The sequence below is a fragment of the Saccoglossus kowalevskii genome, chromosome 5, assembly GCF_978046115.1.
Source record: "Saccoglossus kowalevskii chromosome 5, keSacKowa6.1, whole genome shotgun sequence".
Classification (NCBI taxonomy): domain Eukaryota; kingdom Metazoa; phylum Hemichordata; class Enteropneusta; family Harrimaniidae; genus Saccoglossus; species Saccoglossus kowalevskii.
Genome location: NC_140645.1, coordinates 4221723 through 4249385, shown reverse-complemented (window position 1 = coordinate 4249385; position 27663 = coordinate 4221723). Strand labels below are relative to the sequence as shown.

Genomic DNA, 27663 nt, shown 5'->3' with positions numbered 1-27663 from the left:
TTAATACTTCGGCTAGGCAACAAATCCCGGGAAAAAGTTGGTATGTACGGTGAAATAAAAATGTTGATAAGCCAACTGCACGTGGTATTCCCAGCCGGTCTCCCATGCAAGTACTAACCATGCCCGATGCAGATAAACTTCAGTGATCGGACGAGAACTGGTGTATTCTGCATTGGTTTGGCAGTAGGCTGAATATTCGTCGCAATTGGATGTCATTTAATGCTTCGGCTAGGCAAAAATTCATGGAAAAAAGTTAGTATGTACGGTGGAATAAAAATGTTCATCAGCCTACTGCACGTGGTATTCCCAGCCGGTCTCCCATGCAAGTACTAACCACGCCCGATGCAGCTTAACTTCAGTGATCGGACGAGAACTGGTTTAATCTGCAATGGTTTGGCCGTAGGCTGAATACTCGTCGGAATTGGATGTAATTTAATACTTCGGCTAGGCAACAAATGCCGGGAAAAAGTTGGTATGTACGGTGGAATAAAAATGTTGATAAACCTACTGCACGTTGTATTCCCAACTGATCTCCCATGCAAGTACTAAGCATGCCCGATGCAAATTAACTTCAGGTATCGGACGAGAGCTGGTGTATTCAGCATCGGTTTGGCAGTAGGCAGAACATTCATCGGAATTGGATGTCATTTAATGCTACGGCTAGGCAAAAAAATCATAGGAAATAGTTAGTATGTAATGTGGAATAAAAATGTTGATGAGCCTACTGTACGTCGTATTCCCAGCCGGTCTCCCATGCATGTACTAACCACGCCCGGTGCAGCTAAACTTCAGGGATAGGACGAGAACTGTGTGTTCTGCAATGGTTTGGCAGTAGGCTGAATATTTGTCAGAATTGGATGTCGTTTAACGTTTCGGCTAGGCAAAAAATCTCGGGGAAATTTAGCATGTACGGTGGAATAAAAATGTTGATAAGCCTACTGCACGTGGTATTCCCAGCCGGTCTCCCATGCAAGTACTAACCACGCCCGATGCAGCTTAACTTCAGCGATCGGACGAGAACTTGTGTACTCTGCAATGGTTTGGCAGTAGGCTGAATATTTGTCGGAATTGGATGTAATTTAATACTTCGGCTAGGCAACAAATCCCGGGAAAAAGTTGGTATATACGGTGAAATAAAAATGTTGATAAGCCAACTGCACGTGGTATTCCCAGCCGGTCTCCCATTCAAGTACTAACCATGCCCGATGCAGATTAACTTCAGTGATCGGACGAGAACTGGTGTATTCTACACTGGTTTGACAGAAGTCTGAATATTCGTCAGAATTAGATGTCGTTTAACGCTTCGACTAGGCAAAAAATCCCGGGAAAAAGTTAGTATGTACTATGGAATAAAAATGTTGATGAGAAAACTGCACGTGGTATTCCCAGAAGGTCTCCCATGTAAGTACTAACCACGCCCGATGCAGCTTAACTTCAGCAATCGGACGAGAACTGGTGTACTCTGCAATGGTTTGGCAGTAGGCTGAATATTCGTCGGAATTGGATGTAATTTAATACTTCGGCTAGGCAACAAATCCCAGGAAAAAGTTGGTATGTACGGTGAAATAAAAATGTTGATAAGCCTACTGCACGTGGTATTCCCAGCCGGTCTCCCATGCAAGTACTAACCATGCCTGATGCAGCTTAACTTCAGTGATCGGACGAGAACTGGTGTATTCTGCAATGGTTTGGCAGTAGGCTGAATATTCGTCCTAATTGTATGTCATTTAATGCTTCGTCTAGGCAAAAAATCATGGGAAAAAGTTAGCATGTAATGTGGAATAAAAATGTTGATGAGCCTACTGCACGAGGTATTCCCAGCCGGTCTCCCGTGCAAGTACTAACCACGCCCGATGCGGCTTAGCTTCAGTGATCGGACGAGAACTGGTGTATTCTGCAATGGTTTGGCAGTAGGCTGAACATTTGTCAGAATTGGATGTAATTTAATACTTCTGCTAGGCAACAAATCCCGGGAAAAAGTTGGTATGTACGGTGGAATAAAAATGTTGATGAGCGTACTGCACGTGGTATTCCCAGCCGGTCTCACTCCAAGTACTAACCACGCCCGATGCAGCTTAACTTCAGTGATCGGACGAGAACGGGTGTATTCTGCAATGGTTTAGCAGTAGGCTGAATATTCGTCGGAATTGGATGTAACTTAATACTTCGGCTAGGCAAAAAATCCCGGGAAAAATTTAGTCTGTACGGTGGAACAAAAATGTTGATGAGACTAATGCACGTGGTATTCCCAGCCGGTCTCCCATGCAAGTAATAACCACGCTCGATGCAGCTTAACTTCAGTGATCGGACGAGAACTGGTGTATTTTGCAATGGCTTGGCAGTAGGCTGAATGTTCGTCCGAATTGTATGTCGTTTAATGCTTCGGCTATGCAAACAATCCCGGGAAAATGTTAGTATGTACGGTGGAATAAAAATGTTGATGAGCCTAATGCACGTGGTATTCCCAGCAGGTCTCTCATGCTAGTACTAGCCACGCCCGATGCAGCTTAACTTCATTGATCGGACGAGAACTGGTGTATTCTGAAATGTTTTGGCAGTAGGCTGAATATTCATCGGAATTGGATGTCATTTAATGCTTCGGCTAAGCAAAAAATATCGGGAAAATGTTAGTAAGTAATGTGGAATAAAAATGTTGATGAGCGTACTGCACATGTTATTCCCAGCCGGTCTCACATCCAAGTACTAACCACGCCCGATGCAGCTTAACTTCAGTGATTAGACGAGAACGGGTGTATTCTGCAATGGTTTGGCAGTAGGCTGAATATTTGTCGGAATAGGATGTAATTTAATACTTCGGCTAGGCAAAAAATCCCGGGAAAAGTTAGTACGTACTGTGGTATAAAAATGTTGTTGAGCCTAATGCACGTGGTATTCCCAGCCGGTCTCCCATGCAAGTACTAACCACGCCAGATGCATCTTAACTTTAGTGATCGGATGAGAACTGGTGTATTCTGCAATGGTTTGGCAGTAGGCTGAATATTCGTCCGAATTGTATGTCATTTAATGCTTCGGCTAGGCAAAAAATCCCGGGGAAAAGTTAGTATGTACTATGGAATAAAAGTGTTGATGAGAAAACTGCACGTGGTATTCCCAGCAGGTCTCCCATGCAAGTACTAACCATGCCCGATGCAGATTAACTTCAGTAATCGGACCTGAACTGGTGTACTCTGCTTTGGTTTGGCAGTAGGCTGAATATTCGTCGAAATTGGATGTCATTTAATGCTTCGGCTAGGCAAAAAATCATGGAAAAATTTTAGTATGTACGATGGAATAAAAATGTTCATCAGCCTACTGCACGTGGTATTCCCTGCCGGTCTCCCATCCAAGTACTAACCACGCCCGATGCAGCTTAACTTCAGTGATCGGACGAGAACTGGTGTATTCTGCAATGGTTTGGCAGTAGGCTGAATATTCGTCCGAATTGTATGTCATTTAATGCTTCGTCTAGGCAAAAAATCATGGGAAAAAGTTAGTATGTAATGTGGAATAAAAATGTTGATGAGCCTACTGCACGTGGTATTCCCAGCTGGTCTCCTGTGCAAGTACTAACCACGCCCGATGCGGCTTAACTTCAGTAATCGGACGAGAACTGGTGTATTCTGCAATGGTTTGGCAGTAGACTGAATATTTGTCAGAATTGGATGTAATTTAATACTTCGGCTAGGCAACAAATCCCGAGAAAAAGTTGGTATGTACGGTGGAATAAAAATGTTGATAAGCCTACTGCACGTGGTATTCCCAGCAGGTCTCCCATGCTAGTACTAACCATGCCCGATGCAGATTAACTTCAGTGATCAGACGAGAACTGGTGTATTCTGCATTGGTTTGGCAGTAGGCTGAATATTCGTCGCAATTGGATGTCATTTAATGCTTCGGCTAGGCAAAAATTCATGGAAAAAAGTTAGTATGTACGGTGGAATAAAAATGTTCATCAGCCTACTGCACGTGGTATTCCCAGCCGGTCTCCCATGCAAGTACTAACCACGCCCGATGCAGCTTAACTTCAGTGATCGGACGAGAACTGGTGTATTCTGCAATGGTTTGGCAGTAGGCTGAATATTTGTCGGAATAGGATGTCATTTAATGCTTCGGCTAGGCAAAAATTCATGGAAAAAAGTTAGTATGTACGGTGGAATAAAAATGTTCATCAGCCTACTGCACATGTTATTCCCAGCCGGTCTCACATCCAAGTACTAACCACGCCCGATGCAGCTTAACTTCAGTGATTGGACGAGAACGGGTGTATTCTGCAATGGTTTGGCAGTAGGCTGAATATTTGTCGGAATAGTATGTAATTTAATACTTCGGCTAGGCAAAAAATCCCGGGAAAAGTTAGTACGTACTGTGGTATAAAAATGTTGTTGAGCCTAATGCACGTGGTATTCCCAGCCGGTCTCCCATGCAAGTACTAACCACGCCAGATGCATCTTAACTTTAGTGATCGGACGAGAACTGGTGTATTCTGCAATGGTTTGGCAGTAGGCTGAATATTCGTCCGAATTGTATGTCATTTAATGCTTCGGCTAGGCAAAAAATCCCGGGGAAAAGTTAGTATGTACTATGGAATAAAAGTGTTGATGAGAAAACTGCACGTGGTATTCCCATTAGGTCTCCCATGCAAGTACTAACCATGCCCGATGCAGATTAACTTCAGTAATCGGACCTGAACTGGTGTACTCTGCTTTGGTTTGGCAGTAGGCTGAATATTCGTCGAAATTGGATGTCATTTAATGCTTCGGCTAGGCAAAAAATCATGGAAAAATTTTAGTATGTACGATGGAATAAAAATGTTCATCAGCCTACTGCACGTGGTATTCCCTGCCGGTCTCCCATCCAAGTACTAACCACGCCCGATGCAGCTTAACTTCAGTGATCGGACGAGAACTGGTGTATTCTGCAATGGTTTGGCAGTAGGCTGAATATTCGTCCGAATTGTATGTCATTTAATGCTTCGTCTAGGCAAAAAATCATGGGAAAAAGTTAGTATGTAATGTGGAATAAAAATGTTGATGAGCCTACTGCACGTGGTATTCCCAGCTGGTCTCCTGTGCAAGTACTAACCACGCCCGATGCGGTTTAACTTCAGTAATCGGACGAGAACTGGTGTATTCTGCAATGGTTTGGCAGTAGACTGAATATTTGTCAGAATTGGATGTAATTTAATACTTCGGCTAGGCAACAAATCCCGAGAAAAAGTTGGTATGTACGGTGGAATAAAAATGTTGATAAGCCTACTGCACGTGGTATTCCCAGCAGGTCTCCCATGCTAGTACTAACCATGCCCGATGCAGATTAACTTCAGTGATCAGACGAGAACTGGTGTATTCTGCATTGGTTTGGCAGTAGGCTGAATATTCGTCGCAATTGGATGTCATTTAATGCTTCGGCTAGGCAAAAATTCATGGAAAAAAGTTAGTATGTACGGTGGAATAAAAATGTTCATCAGCCTACTGCACGTGGTATTCCCAGCCGGTCTCCCATGCAAGTACTAACCACGCCCGATGCAGCTTAACTTCAGTGATCGGACGAGAACTGGTGTATTCTGCAATGGTTTGGCCGTAGGCTGAATACTCGTCGGAATTGGATGTAATTTAATACTTCGGCTAGGCAACAAATGCCGGGAAAAAGTTGGTATGTACGGTGGAATAAAAATGTTGATAAACCTACTGCACGTTGTATTCCCAACTGATCTCCCATGCAAGTACTAAGCATGCCCAATGCAAATTAACTTCAGGTATCGGATGAGAGCTGGTGTATTCAGCATCGGTTTGGCAGTAGGCTGAATATTTGTCAGAATTGGATGTCGTTTAACGTTTCGCCTAGGCAAAAAATCCCGGGGAAAAGTTAGCATGTACGGTGGAATAAAAATGTTGATAAGCCTACTGCACGTGGTATTCCCAGCCGGTCTCCCATGCAAGTACTAACCACGCCCGATGCAGCTTAACTTCAGCGATCGGAAGAAAACTGGTGTACTCTGCTTTGGTTTGGCAGTAGGCTGAATATTCGTCAGAATTAGATGTCATTTAATGCTTCGACTAGGCAAAAAATCATGGGAAAAAGTTAGTATGTAATGTGGAATAAAAATGTTGATGAGCCTACTGCACGTGGTATTCCCAGCTGGTCTCCTGTGCAAGTACTAACCACGCCCGATGCGGTTTAACTTCAGTAATCGGACGAGAACTGGTGTATTCTGCAATGGTTTGGCAGTAGACTGAATATTTGTCAGAATTGGATGTAATTTAATACTTCGGCTAGGCAACAAATCCCGAGAAAAAGTTGGTATGTACGGTGGAATAAAAATGTTGATAAGCCTACTGCACGTGGTATTCCCAGCAGGTCTCCCATGCTAGTACTAACCATGCCCGATGCAGATTAACTTCAGTGATCAGACGAGAACTGGTGTATTCTGCATTGGTTTGGCAGTAGGCTGAATATTCGTCGCAATTGGATGTCATTTAATGCTTCGGCTAGGCAAAAATTCATGGAAAAAAGTTAGTATGTACGGTGGAATAAAAATGTTCATCAGCCTACTGCACGTGGTATTCCCAGCCGGTCTCCCATGCAAGTACTAACCACGCCCGATGCAGCTTAACTTCAGTGATCGGACGAGAACTGGTGTATTCTGCAATGGTTTGGCCGTAGGCTGAATACTCGTCGGAATTGGATGTAATTTAATACTTCGGCTAGGCAACAAATGCCGGGAAAAAGTTGGTATGTACGGTGGAATAAAAATGTTGATAAACCTACTGCACGTTGTATTCCCAACTGATCTCCCATGCAAGTACTAAGCATGCCCAATGCAAATTAACTTCAGGTATCGGATGAGAGCTGGTGTATTCAGCATCGGTTTGGCAGTAGGCTGAATATTTGTCAGAATTGGATGTCGTTTAACGTTTCGCCTAGGCAAAAAATCCCGGGGAAAAGTTAGCATGTACGGTGGAATAAAAATGTTGATAAGCCTACTGCACGTGGTATTCCCAGCCGGTCTCCCATGCAAGTACTAACCACGCCCGATGCAGCTTAACTTCAGCGATCGGAAGAAAACTGGTGTACTCTGCTTTGGTTTGGCAGTAGGCTGAATATTCGTCAGAATTAGATGTCATTTAATGCTTCGACTAGGCAAAAAATCCCGGGAAAAAGTTAGTATGTACTATGGAATAAAAATGTTGATGAGAAAACTGCACGTGGTATTCCCAGAAGGTCTCCCATGTAAGTACTAACCACGCCCGATGCAGCTTAACTTCAGCGATCGGACGAGAACTGGTGTACTCTGCAATGGTTTGGCAGTAGGCTGAATATTCGTCGGAATTGCATGTAATTTAATACTTCGGCTAGGCAACAAATCCCAGGAAAAAGTTGGTATGTACGGTGAAATAAAAATGTTGATAAGCCTACTGCACGTGGTATTCCCAGCCGGTCTCCCATGCAAGTACTAACCATGCCCGATGCAGATTAACTTCAGTAATCAGACGAGAACTGGTGTACTCTGCTTTGGTTTGGCAGTAGGCTGAATATTCGTCGAAATTGTATGTCATTTAATGCTTCGGCTAGGCAAAAAATCATGGAAAAATGTTAGTATGTACGATGGAATAAAAATGTTCATCAGCCTACTGCACGTGGTATTCCCTGCCGGTCTCCCATGCAAGTACTAACCACGCCCGATGCAGCTTAACTTCAGTGATCAGACGAGAACTGGTGTATTCTGCAATGGTTTGGCAGTAGGCTGAATACTCGTCGGAATTGGATGTCATTAAATGCTACGGCTAGGCAAAAAATCATGGGAAAAGTTAGTATGTAATGTGGAATAAAAATGTTGCTGAACCTACTGCACGTGGTATTCTCAGCCAGTCTCCCATGCAAGTACTAACCACTCCCGATGCAGCTTAACTTCAGTGATCGGACAAGAACTGGTGTGTTCTGCAATGGTTTGGCAGTAGGCTGAATATTTGTTGGAATTGGATGTAATTTAATACTTCGGCTAGGCAAAAAATCCTGGAAAAAAGTTAGTGTGTACGGTGGAATAATAATGTTGATGAGCCTAATGCACGTGGTATTCCCAGCCAGTCTCCCATGCAAGTACTAACCACGCCCGATGCAGCTTAACTTCAGTGATCGGATGGGAACTGGTGTATTCCGCAATGGTTTGGCAGTAGGCTGAATATTCGTCCGAATTGTATGTCATTTAATGCTTCGTCTAGGCAAAAAATCATGGGGAAAAGTTAGTATGTAATGTGGAATAAAAATGTTGATGAGCCTACTGCACGTGGTTTTCCCAGCTAGTCTCCCGTGCAAGTACTAACCACGCCCGATGCAGTTTAACTTCAGTGATCGGACGAGAACTGGTGTATTCTGCAATGGTTTGGCAGTAGGCTGAATAACTGTCGGAATTGGATGTAATTTAAAACTTCGGCTAGGCAACAAATCCCGAGAAAAAGTTGGTATGTACGGTGGAATAAAAATGTTGATAAGCCTACTGCACGTGGTATTCCCAGCCGGTCTCCCATGCAAGTACTAACCATGCCGAATGCAGATTAACTTCAGTGATCGGACGAGAACTGATGTACTCTGCATTGGTTTGGCAGTAGGCTGAATACTCGTCGGAATTGGATGTAATTTAATACTTCGGCTAGGCAACAAATGCCGGGAAAAAGTTGGTATGTACGGTGGAATAAAAATGTTGATAAACCTACTGCACGTTGTATTCCCAACTGATCTCCCATGCAAGTACTAAGCATGCCCAATGCAAATTAACTTCAGGTATCGGATGAGAGCTGGTGTATTCAGCATCGGTTTGGCAGTAGGCTGAATATTTGTCAGAATTGGATGTCGTTTAACGTTTCGCCTAGGCAAAAAATCCCGGGGAAAAGTTAGCATGTACGGTGGAATAAAAATGTTGATAAGCCTACTGCACGTGGTATTCCCAGCCGGTCTCCCATGCAAGTACTAACCACGCCCGATGCAGCTTAACTTCAGCGATCGGAAGAAAACTGGTGTACTCTGCTTTGGTTTGGCAGTAGGCTGAATATTCGTCAGAATTAGATGTCATTTAATGCTTCGACTAGGCAAAAAATCCCGGGAAAAAGTTAGTATGTACTATGGAATAAAAATGTTGATGAGAAAACTGCACGTGGTATTCCCAGAAGGTCTCCCATGTAAGTACTAACCACGCCCGATGCAGCTTAACTTCAGCGATCGGACGAGAACTGGTGTACTCTGCAATGGTTTGGCAGTAGGCTGAATATTCGTCGGAATTGCATGTAATTTAATACTTCGGCTAGGCAACAAATCCCAGGAAAAAGTTGGTATGTACGGTGAAATAAAAATGTTGATAAGCCTACTGCACGTGGTATTCCCAGCCGGTCTCCCATGCAAGTACTAACCATGCCCGATGCAGATTAACTTCAGTAATCAGACGAGAACTGGTGTACTCTGCTTTGGTTTGGCAGTAGGCTGAATATTCGTCGAAATTGTATGTCATTTAATGCTTCGGCTAGGCAAAAAATCATGGAAAAATGTTAGTATGTACGATGGAATAAAAATGTTCATCAGCCTACTGCACGTGGTATTCCCTGCCGGTCTCCCATGCAAGTACTAACCACGCCCGATGCAGCTTAACTTCAGTGATCAGACGAGAACTGGTGTATTCTGCAATGGTTTGGCAGTAGGCTGAATACTCGTCGGAATTGGATGTCATTAAATGCTACGGCTAGGCAAAAAATCATGGGAAAAGTTAGTATGTAATGTGGAATAAAAATGTTGCTGAACCTACTGCACGTGGTATTCTCAGCCAGTCTCCCATGCAAGTACTAACCACTCCCGATGCAGCTTAACTTCAGTGATCGGACAAGAACTGGTGTGTTCTGCAATGGTTTGGCAGTAGGCTGAATATTTGTTGGAATTGGATGTAATTTAATACTTCGGCTAGGCAAAAAATCCTGGAAAAAAGTTAGTGTGTACGGTGGAATAATAATGTTGATGAGCCTAATGCACGTGGTATTCCCAGCCAGTCTCCCATGCAAGTACTAACCACGCCCGATGCAGCTTAACTTCAGTGATCGGATGGGAACTGGTGTATTCCGCAATGGTTTGGCAGTAGGCTGAATATTCGTCCGAATTGTATGTCATTTAATGCTTCGTCTAGGCAAAAAATCATGGGGAAAAGTTAGTATGTAATGTGGAATAAAAATGTTGATGAGCCTACTGCACGTGGTTTTCCCAGCTAGTCTCCCGTGCAAGTACTAACCACGCCCGATGCAGTTTAACTTCAGTGATCGGACGAGAACTGGTGTATTCTGCAATGGTTTGGCAGTAGGCTGAATAACTGTCGGAATTGGATGTAATTTAAAACTTCGGCTAGGCAACAAATCCCGAGAAAAAGTTGGTATGTACGGTGGAATAAAAATGTTGATAAGCCTACTGCACGTGGTATTCCCAGCCGGTCTCCCATGCAAGTACTAACCATGCCGAATGCAGATTAACTTCAGTGATCGGACGAGAACTGATGTACTCTGCATTGGTTTGGCAGTAGGCTGAATATTAGTCGGAATTGGATGTAATTTAATACTTCGGCTAGGCAACAAATCCAGGAAAAAAAGTTTGTATGTACTGTGAAATAAAATGTTGATAAGCCTACTGCACGTGGTATTCCCAGCCGGTCTCCCATGCAAGTACTAACCATGCCCGATGCAGATTAACTTCAGCGATCGGACGAGAACTGGTGTACTCTGCAATGGTTTGGCAGTAGGCTGAATATTTGTCGGAATTGGATGTAATTTAATACTTCGGCTAGGCAACAAATCCCGGGAAAAAGTTGGTATGTACGGTGAAATAAAAATGTTGCTGAACCTACTGCACGTGGTATTCTCAGCCGGTCTCCCATGCAAGTACTAACCACTCCCGATGCAGCTTAACTTCAGTGATCGGACAAGAACTGGTGTGTTCTGCAATGGTTTGGCAGTAGGCTGAATATTTGTTGGAATTGGATGTAATTTAATACTTCGGCTAGGCAAAAAATCCCGGAAAAAAGTTAGTGTGTACGGTGGAATAATAATGTTGATGAGCCTAATGCACGTGGTATTCCCAGCCAGTCTCCCATGCAAGTACTAACCACGCCCGATGCAGCTTAACTTCAGTGATCGGATGGGAACTGGTGTATTCTGCAATGGTTTGGCAGTAGGCTGAATATTCGTCCGAATTGTATGTCATTTAATGCTTCGTCTAGGCAAAAAATCATGGGGAAAAGTTAGTATGTAATGTGGAATAAAAATGTTGATGAGCCTACTGCACGTGGTTTTCCCAGCTAGTCTCCCGTGCAAGTACTAACCACGCCCGATGCAGCTTAACTTCAGTGATCGGACGAGAACTGGTGTATTCTGCAATGGTTTGGCAGTAGGCTGAATAACTGTCGGAATTGGATGTAATTTAAAACTTCGGCTAGGCAACAAATCCCGAGAAAAAGTTGGTATGTACGGTGGAATAAAAATGTTGATAAGCCTACTGCACGTGGTATTCCCAGACGGTCTCCCATGCAAGTACTAACCATGCCCGATGCAGATTAACTTCAGTGATCGGACGAGAACTGATGTACTCTGCATTGGTTTGGCAGTAGGCTGAATATTAGTCGGAATTGGATGTAATTTAATACTTCGGCTAGGCAACAAATCCAGGAAAAAAGTTAGTATGTAATGTGGAATAAAAATGTTGATGAGCCTACTGCACGTGGTATTCCCAGCTGGACTCCCGTGCAAGTACTAACCACGCCCGATGCGGCTTAACTTCAGTGATCGGACGAGAACTGGTGTATTCTGCAATGGTTTGGCAGTAGGCAGAATATTCGTCGGAATTCGATGTCATTTAATGCTACGGCTAGGCAAAAAATAATAGGAAAAAGTTAGTATGTAATGTGGAATAAAAATGTTGATGAGCCTTCTGCACGAGATATTCCCAGCCGGTCTCCCATGCAAGTACTAACCACTCCCGATGCAGCTTAACTTCAGTGATCGGACGAGAACTGGTGTATTCTGCAATGGTTAGGCAGTAGGCTGAATATTCGTTGCAATTGGATGTCATTTATTGCTTCGGCTATGCAAAAAATCCCTCGAAAAAAGTTAGTATGTACGAAACTAATATGTAGTCTAATTATGTATGCAACTAATAAGTATTCTAATTATGTATGCAACTAATAAGTATTCTAATTATGTATGCAACTAATAAGTATTCTAATTATGTATGCAACTAATAAGAATTCTAATTATGTATGCAACTAATAAGTATTCTAATTATGTATGCAACTAATAAGTATTCTAATTATGTATGCAACTAATAAGTATTCTAATTGGGTATGCAACTAATAAGTATTCTAATTATATAACCCACAGCTAACCAGAATTACACTAATTATGTATGCAACTAATAAGTATTCTAATTATGTATGCAACTAATAAGTATTCTAATTATGGATGCAACTAATAAGTATTCTAATTATGTATGCAACTAATATGTATTCTAATTATGTATGCAACTAATAAGTATTCTAATTATGTATGCAACTAATACGTATTCTAATTGGGTATGCAACTAATAAGTATTCTAATTATATAACCCACAGCTAACCACAATTCCACTAATTATGTATGCAACTTATAAGTATTCTAATTATGTATGCAACTAATAAGTATTCTAATTATGTATGCAACTAATACGTATTCTAATTGGGTATGCAACTAATACGTATTCTAATTATATAACCCACAGCTAACCAGAATTACACTAATTATGTATGCAACTAATAAGTATTCTAATTATGTATGCAACTAATAAGTATTCTAATTATGTATGCAAATAATAAGTATTCTAATTATGTATGCAACTAATAAGTATTCTAATTATGTATGCTACTAATAAGTATTCTAATTATGTATGCAACTAATAAGTATTCTAATTATGTATGCAACTTATAAGTATTCTAAATATGTATGCAACTAATAAGTATTCTAATTATGTATGTAACTAATAAGTATTCTAATTATGTATGCAACTAATAAGTATTCTAATTATGTATGCAACTAATAAGTATTCTAATTATGTATGCAACTAATAAGTATTCTAATTATGTATGAAACTAATAAGTAGTCTAATTATGTATGCAACTAATAAGTGTTCTAATTATGTATGCAACTAATAAGTATTCTAATTGGCTTTGCAACTAATAAGTATTCACAGCACAGAGTACTTAATTCACCTCAACTTATCCGAGTGGGTGAAGATGGTATTATTTCAGTGGGTATCTTCACAGCGATTCACCAACTTTGACAATGAAGTAGCATGTCTTCCTTCAACTACCATATGACTTTACGGGGAATATCTCAATACAGCCTAGTTTTCCAATCAATCGATGTTGGTCAATTATCCTATTTGTCCGACGGACATGAGGAGGGTGAAGGACAACTTTTGGAACACAATCATCTTATTGAGAATCTTGATGGAGATAGTGTTTATGTCTAACATATAATGAGATACTTAAGTCACATATACTCTTGTGTTGAAACAACCAGAATTCTAATGTTAAACCAAATACACCAACCAGTACAAACTGTATATACAACTCAATTTACTGCACGGTGAATGTGACAAAACTTAGTACATTCACCTGACTTCATCCTTGTGGTTTAATAAGTTTTTAAAACCATATAACCCAACTGGTGAATGGGAGTTTATTTGTGAATTCGCCGGCAATGTGAATTATATACCAAATAAGACTTCATCCAAATACACCTCATGTCGTAGTAAGCATAATTATGATTTAAAAATAAATATACCAACCAGTTCAAACTGTATATACAACTCAATTTACTGCACGGTGAATGTGAAAAAACTTAGTACATTCACCCGACTTCATCCTTGTGGTTTAATAAGTTTATAAAACCACATAATCCGACCCGTGAATGGGAGTTTATTTGTGAATTCGCCGGCAATGTGAATTATATAGCAATTAAGACTTCACCCAAATACACCTCGTGTCGTAGTAAGCATAATTACGATTTAAAAATAAATATACCAACCAGTTCCAACTGTATATATAACTCAATTTAATGCACGGAGAATGTGACAAAACTTAGTACATTCACCCGACTTCATCCTTGAGATTTAATAAGTTTATAAAACCACATAATCCAACCCGTGAATGGGAGTTTATTTGTGAATTCGCCGGCAATGTGAGTTGTGTAGCAACTAAGACTTCATCCAAATCTCAGACTAGTTTAATAGTCTGAAAGTAAAACTTATAAATCTACATTGTGGCCATCCTGTTCACTTGTAAATGTGCTAATTGCGCTGACCACCCTACAAAGGAGCGAGTAGACCATGTTAAAATCTATAAAGTTTATTTTTCAGTAAACACAATGTTACTACACTCACACCGCCACATTAGGGATTGGTCAGTTACTTCAGCCTATGGGGGTTCGGCAGATTCCATTTTGCCAGCTGTAAATCTCAGTCAAATAAAAAAAGTGGGTGACCCCCCCCCCCCACATTATATTTTAAAACTTAAAACATGCTGACCCCCTAAAAAAACAAAGAAACATTAACAGTTTTGGCTCTGACATGATTACAAAAAGTATTATATGTGCATTATATGGTTTGCCATAATTTTGACATAATTTTTTAGCGTTTGCATTTAATAGACCTTAGGAGGGGAGGGGAAACATAAAGCCAAAAAATGACTACAGAAAAGGCTGCAGGAAGGAGGGAAATCTATGCTGCTAAAGATAGTAAATAAAAGCAAAGCTGTGGAGTGCTTACTCGATAAACGCCCTTATAAGATAGGAAAAGAGGATTTGAATCTAGGCGGTTTGAACTCTTTGAAAACTAAGTTGGATTTAAAATATCTTTCATATCTTATAGACCGGGAAAGCTTTCCACCCGTAGCACAGTCTGTGCTTATGAAAACAAAGGAAATTTTTGTTGGATTTTGGTATTTTACAGAGCAAAATATGCATATTTAAAAGTTAAAAAAACAAAAAACTATTTATTTATTTTTTCATCATTTATTTTAATTTATATATCAGCATTTTCACAAATTTAACTTTTTTGATTTGCTGAACAAAAGCTGTCACTGCTCTTTGTACTAATTGCTGTGTTGTCTTTCCGTCTCCTGTTATAATTGGATAAATCCAGTAAGTATCTTATACAATAGTGACTTCAGACTTTAAATAAAATAATCTGATATCAGCAGCACATGGACTTGGGATGTGTTTAAAACTTAACTGTATAATTGGGGTTCTAGCCACATTGCATAATCTGTTAGTTATTTGGCAAAATATTTAGCCTATAACATTTTTTGCATTAACAAATTTATAGGCAATATAGGTAATAGTTATTATTAAAAACACATTTGTACAATTACCTTTTTTATCGTTTGTTCTGAAATAAAAATTTTAAAAATATATGCATGAGCGCGTGTGTGAATTCTGAAAAAACATGATATCAAAAACAGTGACCCCCCCCCTATTCGCACAATCAAAAACAGGGTAACCCCCCTACTGATCCACCGACCCCCCCTAGGCCGAAGTAACTGACCAATACCTTAGAATGAAAACCATGACTCTTCAGCAGTATAATTTGCAAAGTGGGAATTTTCCTGGTCGGATGTGGTTTCAGACCCATGTCCCTCTCCAGACAGCCAAAATGCTAAGTAGATTTTCAGACATTGTTCGTTTTCGACATTATGAATTACACAATCCCGTTTTCATTATGAATTAATAATAGTTATAGCTTGAACGCTTTTTTAGCTTTATAATGTCAGTAATAAAATAGTTATTCGTAAACCCTTAGCGCTCACTTTTTCTCATAAAAAATAAAGTGACCAATCGAAAAAAAAATTACGTATACATCAGAATTTGGTTGACGCACCGTATCTACTACGTGAGCAAAATGTCAGTATTTTGCATCGGCATTCGGCTAAAATGCTAAAATTTAGAAAGTGGTGTAATGAAAATTCTACCCTGAACAAAAATGCAAAACACTGCTTCTCCATTTCGTTCTTGGTTACATTATTTTTTTATTATAGCTCAACAAATTAATGTGAATAGTCGATTGGGCCAATTTAACCAAATTTGTAATTTTTATATGTCAAGTGCAAATGGATAAATACGATTATTCCTTATTATTATACATCTGTCACCGTAACGCCATAAGTTGTAGCGTGCAGTACTTTTGCGGTATTTTACGAGGTATTTTCATCATATCATATATATAAATATATGAAATATAAATTCCAAACATGGAATGATTATGCGCATAAGTGTCCTCTAATAATAAAAACAAACATGGCTGCCAAAAGAGTTTGACCGGACTTAACACAAAAAAGTTGCTGATTTTGTTCTATTTTGAATTTTGGCATTCCCACGGAAGGAAAAGATGTATAATAATAAGGTTAATACGAGAAAACTCCGAAGTATGCACTCAGACAGTACACTGCGCATCGGCCGATACTCCAGTCTTCGTTCATACTTTGAGGTATTCCAGAGGCGGATACAGGATTTGTGTCATTTTACATTACGTCGTGTATTTAAGGTCATATCATGGTGACATTGTAATTACACATATAAGGCATACGATAAAACCTTTGTGGACCAGATACAAGTTTTACTACCCTCGGCCGTACGGCTTACACATCCTTGCAAACTCGGGCGCATCTGCTGCACGACTTGGTAGCAAAAGATGCATCCAGTCTATAAATATTATAAACGCACAGCTTGGAGATAGATTCTGGCTTAAAAAATGTTAAACTGTTTTTCATATCAATTCAAAGGCTAAATAAGTGGCTAAATGCTTCATTGCACAACTGTTCCATGATACGACCTGACCAGCTTGACAAAAGTTTATTTAAGCTTTTTATACGAACAATAGATTGAATAACAGATTTTGTAATCATATTGTTCGATCAGTTTATTTTTAAAAACAAGAGGCCATCACGAAACAGAATTAACAATATTCACATAACATAACATTATGTGGTACACCCCCCCCCCCCCCACACACACAAATGAACTACATAAACATACATTATTTGTAAATTTTTATTACACTTATTTATTTAAAGTGCTGGTACAAGCTGAACAGACCAGACTTATATACAGGCTATACTAGCTTGTGAGTTGTTAAGAGGTATCAACACAATCCAGCAATTAAGTTAAAAAATATATATATAAAAAGTATGATCAATACCAAAAATTAACTAGTACATATTACAAACAAATAAATATTGAACCAATCAGGCTGGTGATTTTTCAAAAAAACGAAAATAAAAAAAAGTTGATTGATGATTTACACTTATTTTATGTCACAGACTGCCATAAATATTACAATAACTTGTAAGAGTTATTCAAAATTGCCCCTTATTTTTTGGAATGTGCACTACAACTCGTTCCGCCAAAATTACAGACTTGTAGGAACTGAGGTGAATGTATTAATTCTATTAGAAGCACATTATATACATGTAATACCACTTAGTTTTCTATATAATAGGTCTATGAAGTATTAAAAGAAAATTACATTTTTTGTACACAGGGTCAATAAAATAAGACTTGTTTTAACCATATGAATCACCGGTCATTTACATAAACAAATGCAATACTAATAGAACAGATATGGTAGGAGTACTACATGTTCCCATTACTGTAAAATACTTTATTTTCACTTGGAATTAATTTTCGCAAAAAGTCTTTTCAGTGAAAATTAATTTCAGCTAAAATAAAGTATATCACAGTATATAAAATATACAGAAGAAGACATTAAGTTTTAACTGAAAGCTAGTCACAGAATTACATATAAATTTTAAATGGTCTTGGCATAACGCACATCACAGTTTCTCTCCTAATTTCACCTACACCAGCAACAAATTTGCCTCTAATACGTTGAACAGGCAAGAATGATGCTGGACCAGTCAACTCAAAAAGATTTCTACACCAGACTTCAAACTGGTTCCCCATAGTAGTTTCTTTCTGGATGCTTTTGAAACCACCTTACTTTTGCAAAGAAAAAAGTCTGTGATTTCCTTTCAACAATGATTGACTGTGACAAATAATACTCCACAATACCAGGTCGATAAGTATTTCCAGAAGAATCAATTCTGCCTTCATCACCATGCCAACTAGCAATAATATAAGCAGATCTGCTATGTCTACACTTTTCTGAACCAAGAATCCCATGCATCAATCCACATTCCAATGTATTGTAGCACTTTACTGCTCCAGTGATACACTCTATTCACATTTTCCAATATTGTACAATAAGATTCTTTAAGGTAGTCGGTCATAGCGTCATCATAGTACTCTATGTGTGCTGCACCATTAGGGATATAGAATGAAGTACTTTCGCACCACTGAGACTGTGACATGACCACTTCACCTTGAGAAAGCATTACACATTGAAAGAACAATTGGCAGTCACTGAATGTTTCTTCAAACGACACCATTTTGTTCTTATTTGGTAATGTTTCTTGAAACTCATTATTGAACAACACTGGAAGAGACAAGTCCATAAGCATTTGTGAATTTGTGAACTTTCTCATAATCTGTATTTCTATTGATTTTTTGATTAGCATAGTGCCCAGATAAAACTCCATTAAGTCTCTCATATGGAAATGTCCAAAAGGCATAGATCGGTCCATAATCCAAAATGCAATCAGCAAGGTGACTGTGTAAATGCATGTTAGGTGTTACTGCACTTGATCCATAAATTCTTTCAAATTCCCTACAAAATCTCATTAAGTAACTGTGAGATTTACCAACATTTGCAATGGTGAGTACAGGTGTACACAAAAGATGACATGCCAATACAAATAGACGCCAGCATTCTAATTCAGGTTTAGGCAAAACACCTTTCAATGAAAACAAAGAGAAAAATATGATCCAGTTCTTCCACTGCTCTGCTGTAAACCCACCAAAATTGCTAGCAATTTTGTGTGGAATTCTCCCCATATCTGAGGGGGTCTTTGTGCTGTCTACTTTGTGTTGGATTATTTCTAATTGCTCTTTTGTAATCTTTGATTTGTCAACCCAAATTTTTTTTCATTAAGTGCTTGCCTGTTCCAAGAAATAAATTATGTAATGGATCAATGACATGAAATCGCACACAATCAAAATATGGTAATTCCAATAATATGGTATAACGCACACCATATTTGCTCTCAAGTTCAGTCCTACTTGATTTATTTCTTTTAGTTATTATTTCGTCAACCTGTTCCTGGTGCCTAACTTTGTTTCTGGCCTGACAAGGCTGAAAACCACCAAAATTGGGTTTTGAACCAAACTGGCCTGATGGAAATGTCTTTTCACATTTCGAACAACCTTGTTTTGCCATAAAGCTTAAAAAACCACACAGTTTCCTTGTAGCAGGTATATCTGATGATGTACACAAAAGAGCTACTTTGAATGTTTCTGCAATGAATCGTGAGCCATGGTGAGTTGTTGACAGTCCATCACTCCACAACACTTGTAACTCTTTCACTAGTGGTTCAAGGAAGGAGTTTACATTCAGTGAAGGCTCGCGTGGTCCAGGTATCACGCCAATAAGTATGGTGTTTTCCTTTTTGTATCTTTCGCCTCGTGGAAGATTCAAAATTATAGCATATACAGCACCTACAGAGAATGGTGTGTGCTTGAATGGCTGGAACCAATCTATATTGAGTTGGATAGCATAATTGTTCTTATTCATCAGGAAAGGTTCTTTATTTACATGTTGAAATTCTCGCCATATTCGTCCATCATAAACATCAGCAAGCATTCCAGTAGGCATTTTTCGCTGTCGCCACATCTCACAGTAGATTCTTCAAGGAATCTGTTAAGGAAGTATAACAGTAAACCTTATGTGGATAATAGTGCATTTTGCCACCTTGCAAAATCACCTCCTTGAATAAACTTGCACCACATGACTGTCTGAATTTTTTTTGTGTGTGGTTGGGATACTCAACATGGGAACACAGTTTTCGTCGTTGCACCCCATTTCTGCATTCAAAGCAATCTGCATATATGACTGCATTTAGGACATACAATATATTTAGAAAACTTATCCGATAGAAGATTCATTTTTTTTTTTCAACAAGTACAATGTTCCAGGAAAGAGAGTTGACAGTGCACCTAACCATGGTGAAAACCGCCCACTCACACTGAAAAATGTTTTCAAAAACGTCAGCAATACAGTAATTCCATTGTCTGAGATGTTAAAAAAAGTCCAGAAATAACAGACAAAAATACATAACCAATTCAAAATAACTAGCATATATTTTTGATCAGCAAATGGAAGGTCCACCACTACTGGTGTTTCCTGGGCAGTTTTAGCTTCTTCCAAATCAATCATTATGTCTTCCTCAGTAATATTATCCCATATTTCAGTTCGGATAGAACCATCTAGTATTGGACTCATTTCATCAGTTTCGCCTTCAAGGTAGATTTTGTCTTCTTCAAGAAGTGCTGATGATATTTCAGTATCAGTGACTAATTTATCAGCATGATCATTGCTATCTGATACAAGAGTACAGTCATCGCCCAAATCTTCAACTTCTACTACACCAGACTGTATTGAATAGTCAGCATCATCTCTAAAGACTTCATTCTTACAAGCCCACTGATCATTCAAGCTATTGTAGTACATTCCACGATGCCTTTTGAAAGTTTTCCATGTTACTGTATCATCACAATGAGGGCAATACTTTCGTTTCTTCACCATTGCACTGCAAAATAATAATAAACAATATACTTGTATTACAACAATGAATTGTCCACCAAAATATTGCTACATGTATCTAATTGGCTAACTACAAGATGGAGACAAAGACAATGATAGGGACAAGTATTTGTCCCTTCATCTGATGAAACAGAATTTTTAATAGCAAGCCATGCTTGACACAGTCCCTGTTATCAAATTTAAGACATATAGTTTTGTTTATAGTAATATACTTAGAACATAAACATGTCAGAAATATGGATACAGAAGATGATGCTTGATTATGGTGATTTTTTTAACATTAAAATGAATCTGATCGTCAAATGAGTACTTGTAAATATTGAGAAATATTGGTCTGGAAGAGCATTAATTAAAACAAAATGGCCACCAGTCAGCCATTTTAAATTGGATCTGAAAACTAAAATGATGTGCATCAAGGTCCCATAGTATACAAAATATGTAGCAAGTTTGAACAAAATCCATCCATAAACACCAAAATTAAGTTCTGGAATGCCAAAAATGCCTCAGTTACAAGTAGTTGGACGGGCTTCAAAAATTTTATTGTGTTTTGCCAACAGTTTTGAAGTAAAAGAAGTAATGTTTCATTGCATCGTTTACTGGAATCATTTACAATAACAAGTTTTTTGCCTACAATTTAGCGTGGTTGTCAAACCATTGATTAAGCCATCATTATTATTATGTATGCTGATTTAATAGCGATAATTGTGGATGAACACATTCCAATGGATTGTTAAACGTGTACTGTAAATGTGAATTATTCATTGGTTATTTTTAATAACAATTTTTTTTTACATTGTTGGAAATATTTTCACTGGCGGAGTACTGTTAAATACTTTATTTTTGCTTGGAATTAATTTTCACTATTTGCGCTGAAGGAATGATTCAGTGAAAATAAAATTCAACAGATATACCTTTTTTTCTATATTTTACATTCAACTCATCAGAAATCAGTGAAAATAAATTGCATACATAACACCCGAAAATATCATTTCAGCAAAATTTAATTCCAGCTAAAATAAAGTATTTTACATAATACATAATACTGATGAAAAGATGAGTATCTCGAGAATGAAATATTATATAGAAGAATATTGCATTCTCCTACATTTTTGGAACTCTAGGGAGCAGTATGTTGTTTGGCTTGACTTTCCCTTTATATGTCAGGGAAAATAAATGGTTTTGCAGTATTGTGAAATACTTTATTTTTATTTAGAATTAATTTTCGCTATTTTTGCTGAAAATTCAGTGAAAATAAAATCCAGCGAATAAACTCGCCAATAACCAGTGAAAACAAATTCCATACAAACATGAAAAAGGTCTTTTCAGCGAAAATTTATTCCTAAAGTATTTTATATAGTATATTGGGATCTGACCTGTTTATTTAATTTTTAGTGGTCTCAAAATGACAATGATCACCATGGGACATTTCTAATTATTTGCCTATTATTTTAGATATAAAAACAGTAAATTTAACAGAAAATACTGAACATCTGAAGTGACTATTATAATTATATATGGCAAGCCAGATAGGCCAAAAACATTTTTTTTCATCACATACATTTTTTTTTAAATTTCCTATTTTTTTTTTATTTTCTATGATTTTTGTAAATTTTCTATGATTTTTTTTTTTTATTTTCTTGAAAAAAATTACTGTTTTTTTTATTTTTTACGATTTTTTTTTATTTTCACTTCTCCCCTAAATATTTTCTGTTTTTTTTTTTTTTTGGCCTTTTTTTCTCTCTCTCTTTTTCCCTTTTTAAGCGATTGCGTGAGGGCGTTGTTCGCGTGCTGTTGAAAAAGACTCCCTGGACTATCGAATATTCTTACTTGGACGACCCGCGTTGAACGATTTCAGAATCAGAATAGCCGGATTTTTAAATTACTTTTCTGTTGTACTGTGCACGCGTTCAGATGTCTACAGGTAAGAATCATGTTATTATGTGACTGTTATTGAATTTGTGGTGTGTTTTTCCTGTGGTAGTCGTTTCAGCGAATAATAACTCGCGTATAATTTCTTTGGTCAAGTTGTTCGATGAGTTGATGAGTTGCATTCATTGAGTATACGATATGATTATATGGGATATGATGTTTTTTGAACTCTCATCTTTAAAATCATTAGTCCAGGTAATTTCTATCACCAATATTCAATGTCTCTATGCATGTGTGTTCTTCTTGTAAACCTTGGTCGAGACTAGCCCTACGTTTCGCGCTGTGTTGATCCGATGAAAGTAATTGATAATGCCCTTATCGGGGCCCCTACACGGGTGTGGTCAATATAAAACCCGACCCATTTCCACATCGGCATTATCCCCACCCCACGCTACTCCTACACAGATAACCTGGGTGATGTGCTAGTTCGGAGAACATTAACTGGTATTGTTAATTTCAATACTGGGTATGTGATAATGCTTTCGATTACTATCAAGTATGGTTCCAAGAACTGTTACTTGTATTTCAATGTATCACATGAACTGGTTTGTGTATTGGGGAGCAGGGGATGAAAGTTATACTACTTGTGATAATACCTACAACTTTTTTTTTACTTTTAGTGTCACTTTTACCTTGCCCGTATCATCAAAGATGGAAAGATATATTAAAGGAAAAATGTGTTGTTGTCGTTGTTAATAATTGTTATTGTGTGCACAGTAACTTTACTAATTCTATACCAAACTTTATCAAACACCTTATTCATCAGTATAAAGTTTTCCCGTAGTATGAACGACAGATGTCCTGTATCATGCAAAAATTGAGAAAATCTGATAAAATATTTTGACTTTCTACTTGACTGATCACTGGTGATATACATTCAAAGGTCACTGATCTCAGTGGAAATATGCATTGTTGTATGTGTGTAATGAAACAAATCATTTATCTTGTATTAATATCCTTGGTAATGTATCTCCCAAATCCCATGGGAATACTAGACTGGGTTTCAATACCAACTCATGGAGAGAGTTTTTGCAAAGTCTGATACACATTTGCAAACCTACCAATAAAATCTTTACGGAAAACAAGATGTCAAGCTAATAGAAAATCTGTTTAGTCCAAAGTTATCAAATCAAAAACAATACATAATAAAAAATACATAAGCAAAACGTTGCATCCACATTTTAAAAAGAAAATTATACTAAAATATATGTATTCTGTATTTGACAAACAGTCCATTCGACAAATGAAAATCAAAATTCACAGGAATTTGTTTCAGCTATTAGAACAGAATGATAGAGCTTAAATTTATAATACAAATTTAAAAAAAGCACTTCAAAAACAAAGATTGCAGTGTTTAAAGATTCTTAGGAGGCAACAGTACTGTTGACTTCTCTCTCCACTGGACACCAACTATTTAAGTTGATTTGCATACAAAGCAGAGCTTGCAACATGATAGCTATTGATAGAGGGCGTTGTTTTACGTTTCAAATAATACAATAGTCACACAATGAATATAATAACGCAGTTCATATTTGTCTCAGTGAATCATTAATTTTTGACAGACACCTGTACAAAATAATTGGACAAAAGCCAGCTAAGATTTTCTGTTATCTTGCATGTTTTATGAATCTATTCACGTCTAAATGCTGCATTATTTTTCTGAGATGAGGCATTTGTTTTTTATACTAAAATATCTGAATTACTTTGAATAAAGCTGGAAATTATGTCCCTTAAAATAATTAAACAAATTAGGCACCAATGTTTTTGTAAGATATTTACATCAATCAAGGACATTCGATAGAGTACTTTCCCACTGTTTTTTCAACCCCAAAACTTGTTTGTATTCAAAATTAATTATGACAATGCATATTTATATTGAAACAAACTATGATAAAGGGAATAATATTATATAACAAAGGGCAAGTTTACCAGAGTATAAAAATAATTTTGTGCCTGATGTATGATTATAAATTGGTTTTATACTGTCAATGTGATGGTTCCACTGAATAATATGTTTCATTTATTGTATGTACAGGACACAAATATTGCCACAACTGTGGTGAAGGATTAATTAGTAACAGCAAATTCTGTTCTGGGTGTGGCACTAAGGCCTCAACAGGTATGTGATATTCACCTTGATATATCTCAAGTTATCATCAAGTTTATTTATCGTTGAACTTTGCTGATGTCATCCCTATACATCTTGTTTTATTTTCAGTCACTATGCTTTGGCCTAAATTTTTTTAGCCATAAAATGACATATAGTTCATACATTGACATCAAAGACATCCAGGAAGAAAAATAATGTCAAAAACATAACTGTGTGAGTTATGCTTGCAGGCCATAAACAAATCAACTTGTTAAAAAATGAGCTGGTATTTGATAAGCTCGTGACTATTCAGGACATATCAACAAAACTAACAATTTTTTTCTAACAATTTATTATTGGATGTTGACAGGACTTAATATAAGGATATAAGTAAGAACCATATTTGTTAAGGTATGGTTAATCAGATTGTATGCCTATCTTGCACTGATGTACATCACTTGTATACATCATGTACATCACTGGTATTCATCACTTGTATACATCATGTACATCACTGGTATTCATCACTTGTATACATCATGTACATCACTGGTATTCATCACTTGTATACATCATGTACATCACTGGTATACATCACTTGTATACATCATGTACATCACTGGTATTCATCACTTGTATACATCATGTACATCAGTGGTATACATCACTTGTATACATCATGTACATCACTGGTATTCATCACTTGTATACATCATGTACATCACTGGTATACATCACTTGTATACATCATGTACATCACTGGTATTCATCACTTGTATACATCATGTACATCAGTGGTATACATCACTTGTATACATCATGTACATCACTGGTATACATCACTTGTATACATCACTTGTATACATCATGTACATCACTGGTATTCATCACTTGTATACATCATGTACATCAGTGGTATACATCACTTGTATACATCATGTACATCACTGGTATTCATCACTTGTATACATCATGTACATCACTGGTATTCATCACTTGTATACATCATGTACATCAGTGGTATACATCACTTGTATACATCATGTACATCACTGGTATTCATCACTTGTATACATCATGTACATCACTGGTATTCATCACTTGTATACATCATGTACATCACTGGTATACATCACTTGTATACATCATGTACATCACTGGTATTCATCACTTGTATACATCATGTACATCAGTGGTATACATCACTTGTATACATCATGTACATCACTGGTATTCATCACTTGTATACATCATGTACATCACTGGTATTCATCACTTCTATACATCATGTACATCACTGGTATTCATCACTTGTATACATCATGTACATCAGTGGTATACATCACTTGTATACATCATGTACATCACTGGTATTCATCACTTCTATACATCATGTACATCACTGGTATTCATCACTTGTATACATCATGTACATCACTGGTATTCATCACTTGTATACATCATGTACATCAGTGGTATACATCACTTGTATACATCATGTACATCACTGGTATTCATCACTTGTATACATCATGTACATCACTGGTATACATCACTTGTATACATCATGTACATCACTGGTATACATCACTTGTATACATCACTTGTATACATCATGTACATCAATGATTACGCACGTAAGTGTCCTCTAATATTAAAAACAGACATGGCTGCCACCAGGGTTTGGTCGGAATCCACACAAATAAGTTTGCTGATTCTGTTCTAAATGTTTTGGACTTCGGCATTCCCATGATGTATCCTTGGGAGGAAAAGTATGCACTCAGACAGTACGCCATCGCATTGGACGCTGCGCATAATGTTTTCCTCACTGGCTCCCAAAAACACTAGTTTTATTTATGACAACCCTGCATGGTTTCCGCCAGAAGTAATGGATTTAATTTTCCTACAATAACCTGGACCTAGCTTATACCTAGACATGTGTGTCTCAGGCGCCCATTGTAAACGTAATGGCTCGTCTGTCTCAGTTTGCTCACGGACGACTAAAAGTCCACCCTGCCACTGTGGCATTTTGAGTGAGATGTTCTCAACCACACCATGCAAACACAACAAAAGAAATTTGAGTAAATTAAACATACATGTACACATGCTACTCCATTCGCTACATATACACCTGTACACTAATTTGCAAGACTAATTGCAGGGCTGCTTTTCATGTGATGAATATGTAATTTTATTCTGATGTTCACTAGGTATAAGTCATGGATATTAGCCAGAAAATCAGGACAAGCTTTACAAAACATTGATGAGCAAGATGTACAATACAATGTAGCTGAATTGAAATTATTGGCAAAAACACAATGTTTTAGATACATCTTTACAGACATGAAAACGAAACTGCGACAATTCAATAGAAAACAAAAACATTATAATGTCACTAATACAAGTGAATAATCAGCTGGCATGGCCGCAAGGAAAAAAATGATGAGGAACAGACAGTGTACAAAGTAAACAGAACAAAGAGAATGGACTACAATAACCACACACAACTACTGTAAAATCTGTATTAGAAGCAGCAGCTACTATTAAAATGATATAATGAAATGGAAGGGATGCGGCTTCTATTAGAGCATCTACACATATTTTGGTTCTTAGTTGTTTAAAAAAAGAATGCGTGCAACTTCTATTAGAAATGCGACTTTTAATACAGATTTTACGATATTATTGAATCATTCCTCCAACTAAGCAGTCTAGTGCGTTGTTACAGACTCAGTTGTCCATGTGTCTATTCACAAAGACCTATACTATTCATGGCCATTATTTTATCACAACAAGAAACTGATGGGTCATTTAAAAAGGCCCAGTTGTTGGAAGGAAACTTTTTGCATAAAATACAAAACAAGCCCAGAACAATTTAAAGT

The 27663-nt window shown here is 37.7% G+C and overlaps 1 protein-coding gene, 3 non-coding genes and 44 pseudogenes across 4 annotated transcripts; all 48 read right to left on the bottom strand.

Annotated features, from left to right (window-relative positions):
* Window positions 1–69: 69 nt before the first annotated feature.
* LOC146743914 (5S ribosomal RNA) lies at window positions 70–189 on the bottom strand (annotated as a pseudogene).
* Window positions 190–285: 96 nt separating this feature from the next.
* On the bottom strand, window positions 286–405 carry LOC146743913 (5S ribosomal RNA; annotated as a pseudogene).
* Window positions 406–932: 527 nt separating this feature from the next.
* Window positions 933–1052, bottom strand: LOC146743912 (5S ribosomal RNA; annotated as a pseudogene).
* A 96-nt stretch (window positions 1053–1148) lies between these two features.
* LOC146743911 (5S ribosomal RNA) lies at window positions 1149–1268 on the bottom strand (annotated as a pseudogene).
* Window positions 1269–1364: 96 nt separating this feature from the next.
* On the bottom strand, window positions 1365–1484 carry LOC146743910 (5S ribosomal RNA; annotated as a pseudogene).
* Window positions 1485–1580: 96 nt separating this feature from the next.
* LOC146743909 (5S ribosomal RNA) lies at window positions 1581–1700 on the bottom strand (annotated as a pseudogene).
* A 96-nt stretch (window positions 1701–1796) lies between these two features.
* LOC146743908 (5S ribosomal RNA) lies at window positions 1797–1916 on the bottom strand (annotated as a pseudogene).
* Window positions 1917–2012: 96 nt separating this feature from the next.
* Window positions 2013–2131, bottom strand: LOC146743907 (5S ribosomal RNA; annotated as a pseudogene).
* A 528-nt stretch (window positions 2132–2659) lies between these two features.
* On the bottom strand, window positions 2660–2779 carry LOC146743906 (5S ribosomal RNA; annotated as a pseudogene).
* Window positions 2780–2874: 95 nt separating this feature from the next.
* LOC146743905 (5S ribosomal RNA) lies at window positions 2875–2994 on the bottom strand (annotated as a pseudogene).
* Window positions 2995–3306: 312 nt separating this feature from the next.
* On the bottom strand, window positions 3307–3426 carry LOC146743904 (5S ribosomal RNA). Its single transcript, XR_014929628.1, has one exon. It is a non-coding gene; the product is annotated as a 5S ribosomal RNA (ribosomal RNA).
* Window positions 3427–3522: 96 nt separating this feature from the next.
* On the bottom strand, window positions 3523–3642 carry LOC146743903 (5S ribosomal RNA; annotated as a pseudogene).
* Window positions 3643–3738: 96 nt separating this feature from the next.
* LOC146743902 (5S ribosomal RNA) lies at window positions 3739–3858 on the bottom strand (annotated as a pseudogene).
* Window positions 3859–3954: 96 nt separating this feature from the next.
* Window positions 3955–4074, bottom strand: LOC146743901 (5S ribosomal RNA). Its single transcript, XR_014929650.1, has one exon. It is a non-coding gene; the product is annotated as a 5S ribosomal RNA (ribosomal RNA).
* Window positions 4075–4170: 96 nt separating this feature from the next.
* On the bottom strand, window positions 4171–4290 carry LOC146743900 (5S ribosomal RNA; annotated as a pseudogene).
* A 95-nt stretch (window positions 4291–4385) lies between these two features.
* LOC146743899 (5S ribosomal RNA) lies at window positions 4386–4505 on the bottom strand (annotated as a pseudogene).
* Window positions 4506–4817: 312 nt separating this feature from the next.
* LOC146743898 (5S ribosomal RNA) lies at window positions 4818–4937 on the bottom strand. Its single transcript, XR_014929626.1, has one exon. It is a non-coding gene; the product is annotated as a 5S ribosomal RNA (ribosomal RNA).
* Window positions 4938–5033: 96 nt separating this feature from the next.
* LOC146743897 (5S ribosomal RNA) lies at window positions 5034–5153 on the bottom strand (annotated as a pseudogene).
* Window positions 5154–5249: 96 nt separating this feature from the next.
* LOC146743896 (5S ribosomal RNA) lies at window positions 5250–5369 on the bottom strand (annotated as a pseudogene).
* A 96-nt stretch (window positions 5370–5465) lies between these two features.
* Window positions 5466–5585, bottom strand: LOC146743895 (5S ribosomal RNA; annotated as a pseudogene).
* Window positions 5586–5897: 312 nt separating this feature from the next.
* LOC146743894 (5S ribosomal RNA) lies at window positions 5898–6017 on the bottom strand (annotated as a pseudogene).
* A 96-nt stretch (window positions 6018–6113) lies between these two features.
* Window positions 6114–6233, bottom strand: LOC146743893 (5S ribosomal RNA; annotated as a pseudogene).
* A 96-nt stretch (window positions 6234–6329) lies between these two features.
* Window positions 6330–6449, bottom strand: LOC146743892 (5S ribosomal RNA; annotated as a pseudogene).
* A 96-nt stretch (window positions 6450–6545) lies between these two features.
* On the bottom strand, window positions 6546–6665 carry LOC146743891 (5S ribosomal RNA; annotated as a pseudogene).
* A 312-nt stretch (window positions 6666–6977) lies between these two features.
* On the bottom strand, window positions 6978–7097 carry LOC146743890 (5S ribosomal RNA; annotated as a pseudogene).
* Window positions 7098–7193: 96 nt separating this feature from the next.
* On the bottom strand, window positions 7194–7313 carry LOC146743889 (5S ribosomal RNA; annotated as a pseudogene).
* A 96-nt stretch (window positions 7314–7409) lies between these two features.
* Window positions 7410–7529, bottom strand: LOC146743888 (5S ribosomal RNA; annotated as a pseudogene).
* Window positions 7530–7625: 96 nt separating this feature from the next.
* LOC146743887 (5S ribosomal RNA) lies at window positions 7626–7745 on the bottom strand (annotated as a pseudogene).
* A 95-nt stretch (window positions 7746–7840) lies between these two features.
* Window positions 7841–7960, bottom strand: LOC146743886 (5S ribosomal RNA; annotated as a pseudogene).
* A 96-nt stretch (window positions 7961–8056) lies between these two features.
* Window positions 8057–8176, bottom strand: LOC146743885 (5S ribosomal RNA; annotated as a pseudogene).
* A 96-nt stretch (window positions 8177–8272) lies between these two features.
* On the bottom strand, window positions 8273–8392 carry LOC146743884 (5S ribosomal RNA; annotated as a pseudogene).
* Window positions 8393–8488: 96 nt separating this feature from the next.
* LOC146743883 (5S ribosomal RNA) lies at window positions 8489–8608 on the bottom strand (annotated as a pseudogene).
* A 312-nt stretch (window positions 8609–8920) lies between these two features.
* On the bottom strand, window positions 8921–9040 carry LOC146743882 (5S ribosomal RNA; annotated as a pseudogene).
* A 96-nt stretch (window positions 9041–9136) lies between these two features.
* On the bottom strand, window positions 9137–9256 carry LOC146743881 (5S ribosomal RNA; annotated as a pseudogene).
* A 96-nt stretch (window positions 9257–9352) lies between these two features.
* On the bottom strand, window positions 9353–9472 carry LOC146743880 (5S ribosomal RNA; annotated as a pseudogene).
* A 96-nt stretch (window positions 9473–9568) lies between these two features.
* LOC146743879 (5S ribosomal RNA) lies at window positions 9569–9688 on the bottom strand (annotated as a pseudogene).
* A 95-nt stretch (window positions 9689–9783) lies between these two features.
* On the bottom strand, window positions 9784–9903 carry LOC146743878 (5S ribosomal RNA; annotated as a pseudogene).
* A 96-nt stretch (window positions 9904–9999) lies between these two features.
* LOC146743877 (5S ribosomal RNA) lies at window positions 10000–10119 on the bottom strand (annotated as a pseudogene).
* Window positions 10120–10215: 96 nt separating this feature from the next.
* On the bottom strand, window positions 10216–10335 carry LOC146743876 (5S ribosomal RNA; annotated as a pseudogene).
* Window positions 10336–10431: 96 nt separating this feature from the next.
* LOC146743875 (5S ribosomal RNA) lies at window positions 10432–10551 on the bottom strand (annotated as a pseudogene).
* Window positions 10552–10647: 96 nt separating this feature from the next.
* LOC146743874 (5S ribosomal RNA) lies at window positions 10648–10767 on the bottom strand (annotated as a pseudogene).
* A 96-nt stretch (window positions 10768–10863) lies between these two features.
* Window positions 10864–10983, bottom strand: LOC146743873 (5S ribosomal RNA; annotated as a pseudogene).
* Window positions 10984–11079: 96 nt separating this feature from the next.
* Window positions 11080–11199, bottom strand: LOC146743872 (5S ribosomal RNA; annotated as a pseudogene).
* Window positions 11200–11295: 96 nt separating this feature from the next.
* On the bottom strand, window positions 11296–11415 carry LOC146743871 (5S ribosomal RNA; annotated as a pseudogene).
* Window positions 11416–11511: 96 nt separating this feature from the next.
* LOC146743870 (5S ribosomal RNA) lies at window positions 11512–11631 on the bottom strand (annotated as a pseudogene).
* A 96-nt stretch (window positions 11632–11727) lies between these two features.
* Window positions 11728–11847, bottom strand: LOC146743869 (5S ribosomal RNA; annotated as a pseudogene).
* A 96-nt stretch (window positions 11848–11943) lies between these two features.
* Window positions 11944–12063, bottom strand: LOC146743868 (5S ribosomal RNA; annotated as a pseudogene).
* A 7011-nt stretch (window positions 12064–19074) lies between these two features.
* LOC146743867 (uncharacterized) lies at window positions 19075–19818 on the bottom strand. The gene has a single exon (XM_085499479.1). The coding sequence runs from the start codon at window positions 19816–19818 to the stop codon at window positions 19075–19077; it is 744 nt and encodes a 247-aa protein (XP_085355605.1).
* Window positions 19819–27663: the final 7845 nt, after the last annotated feature.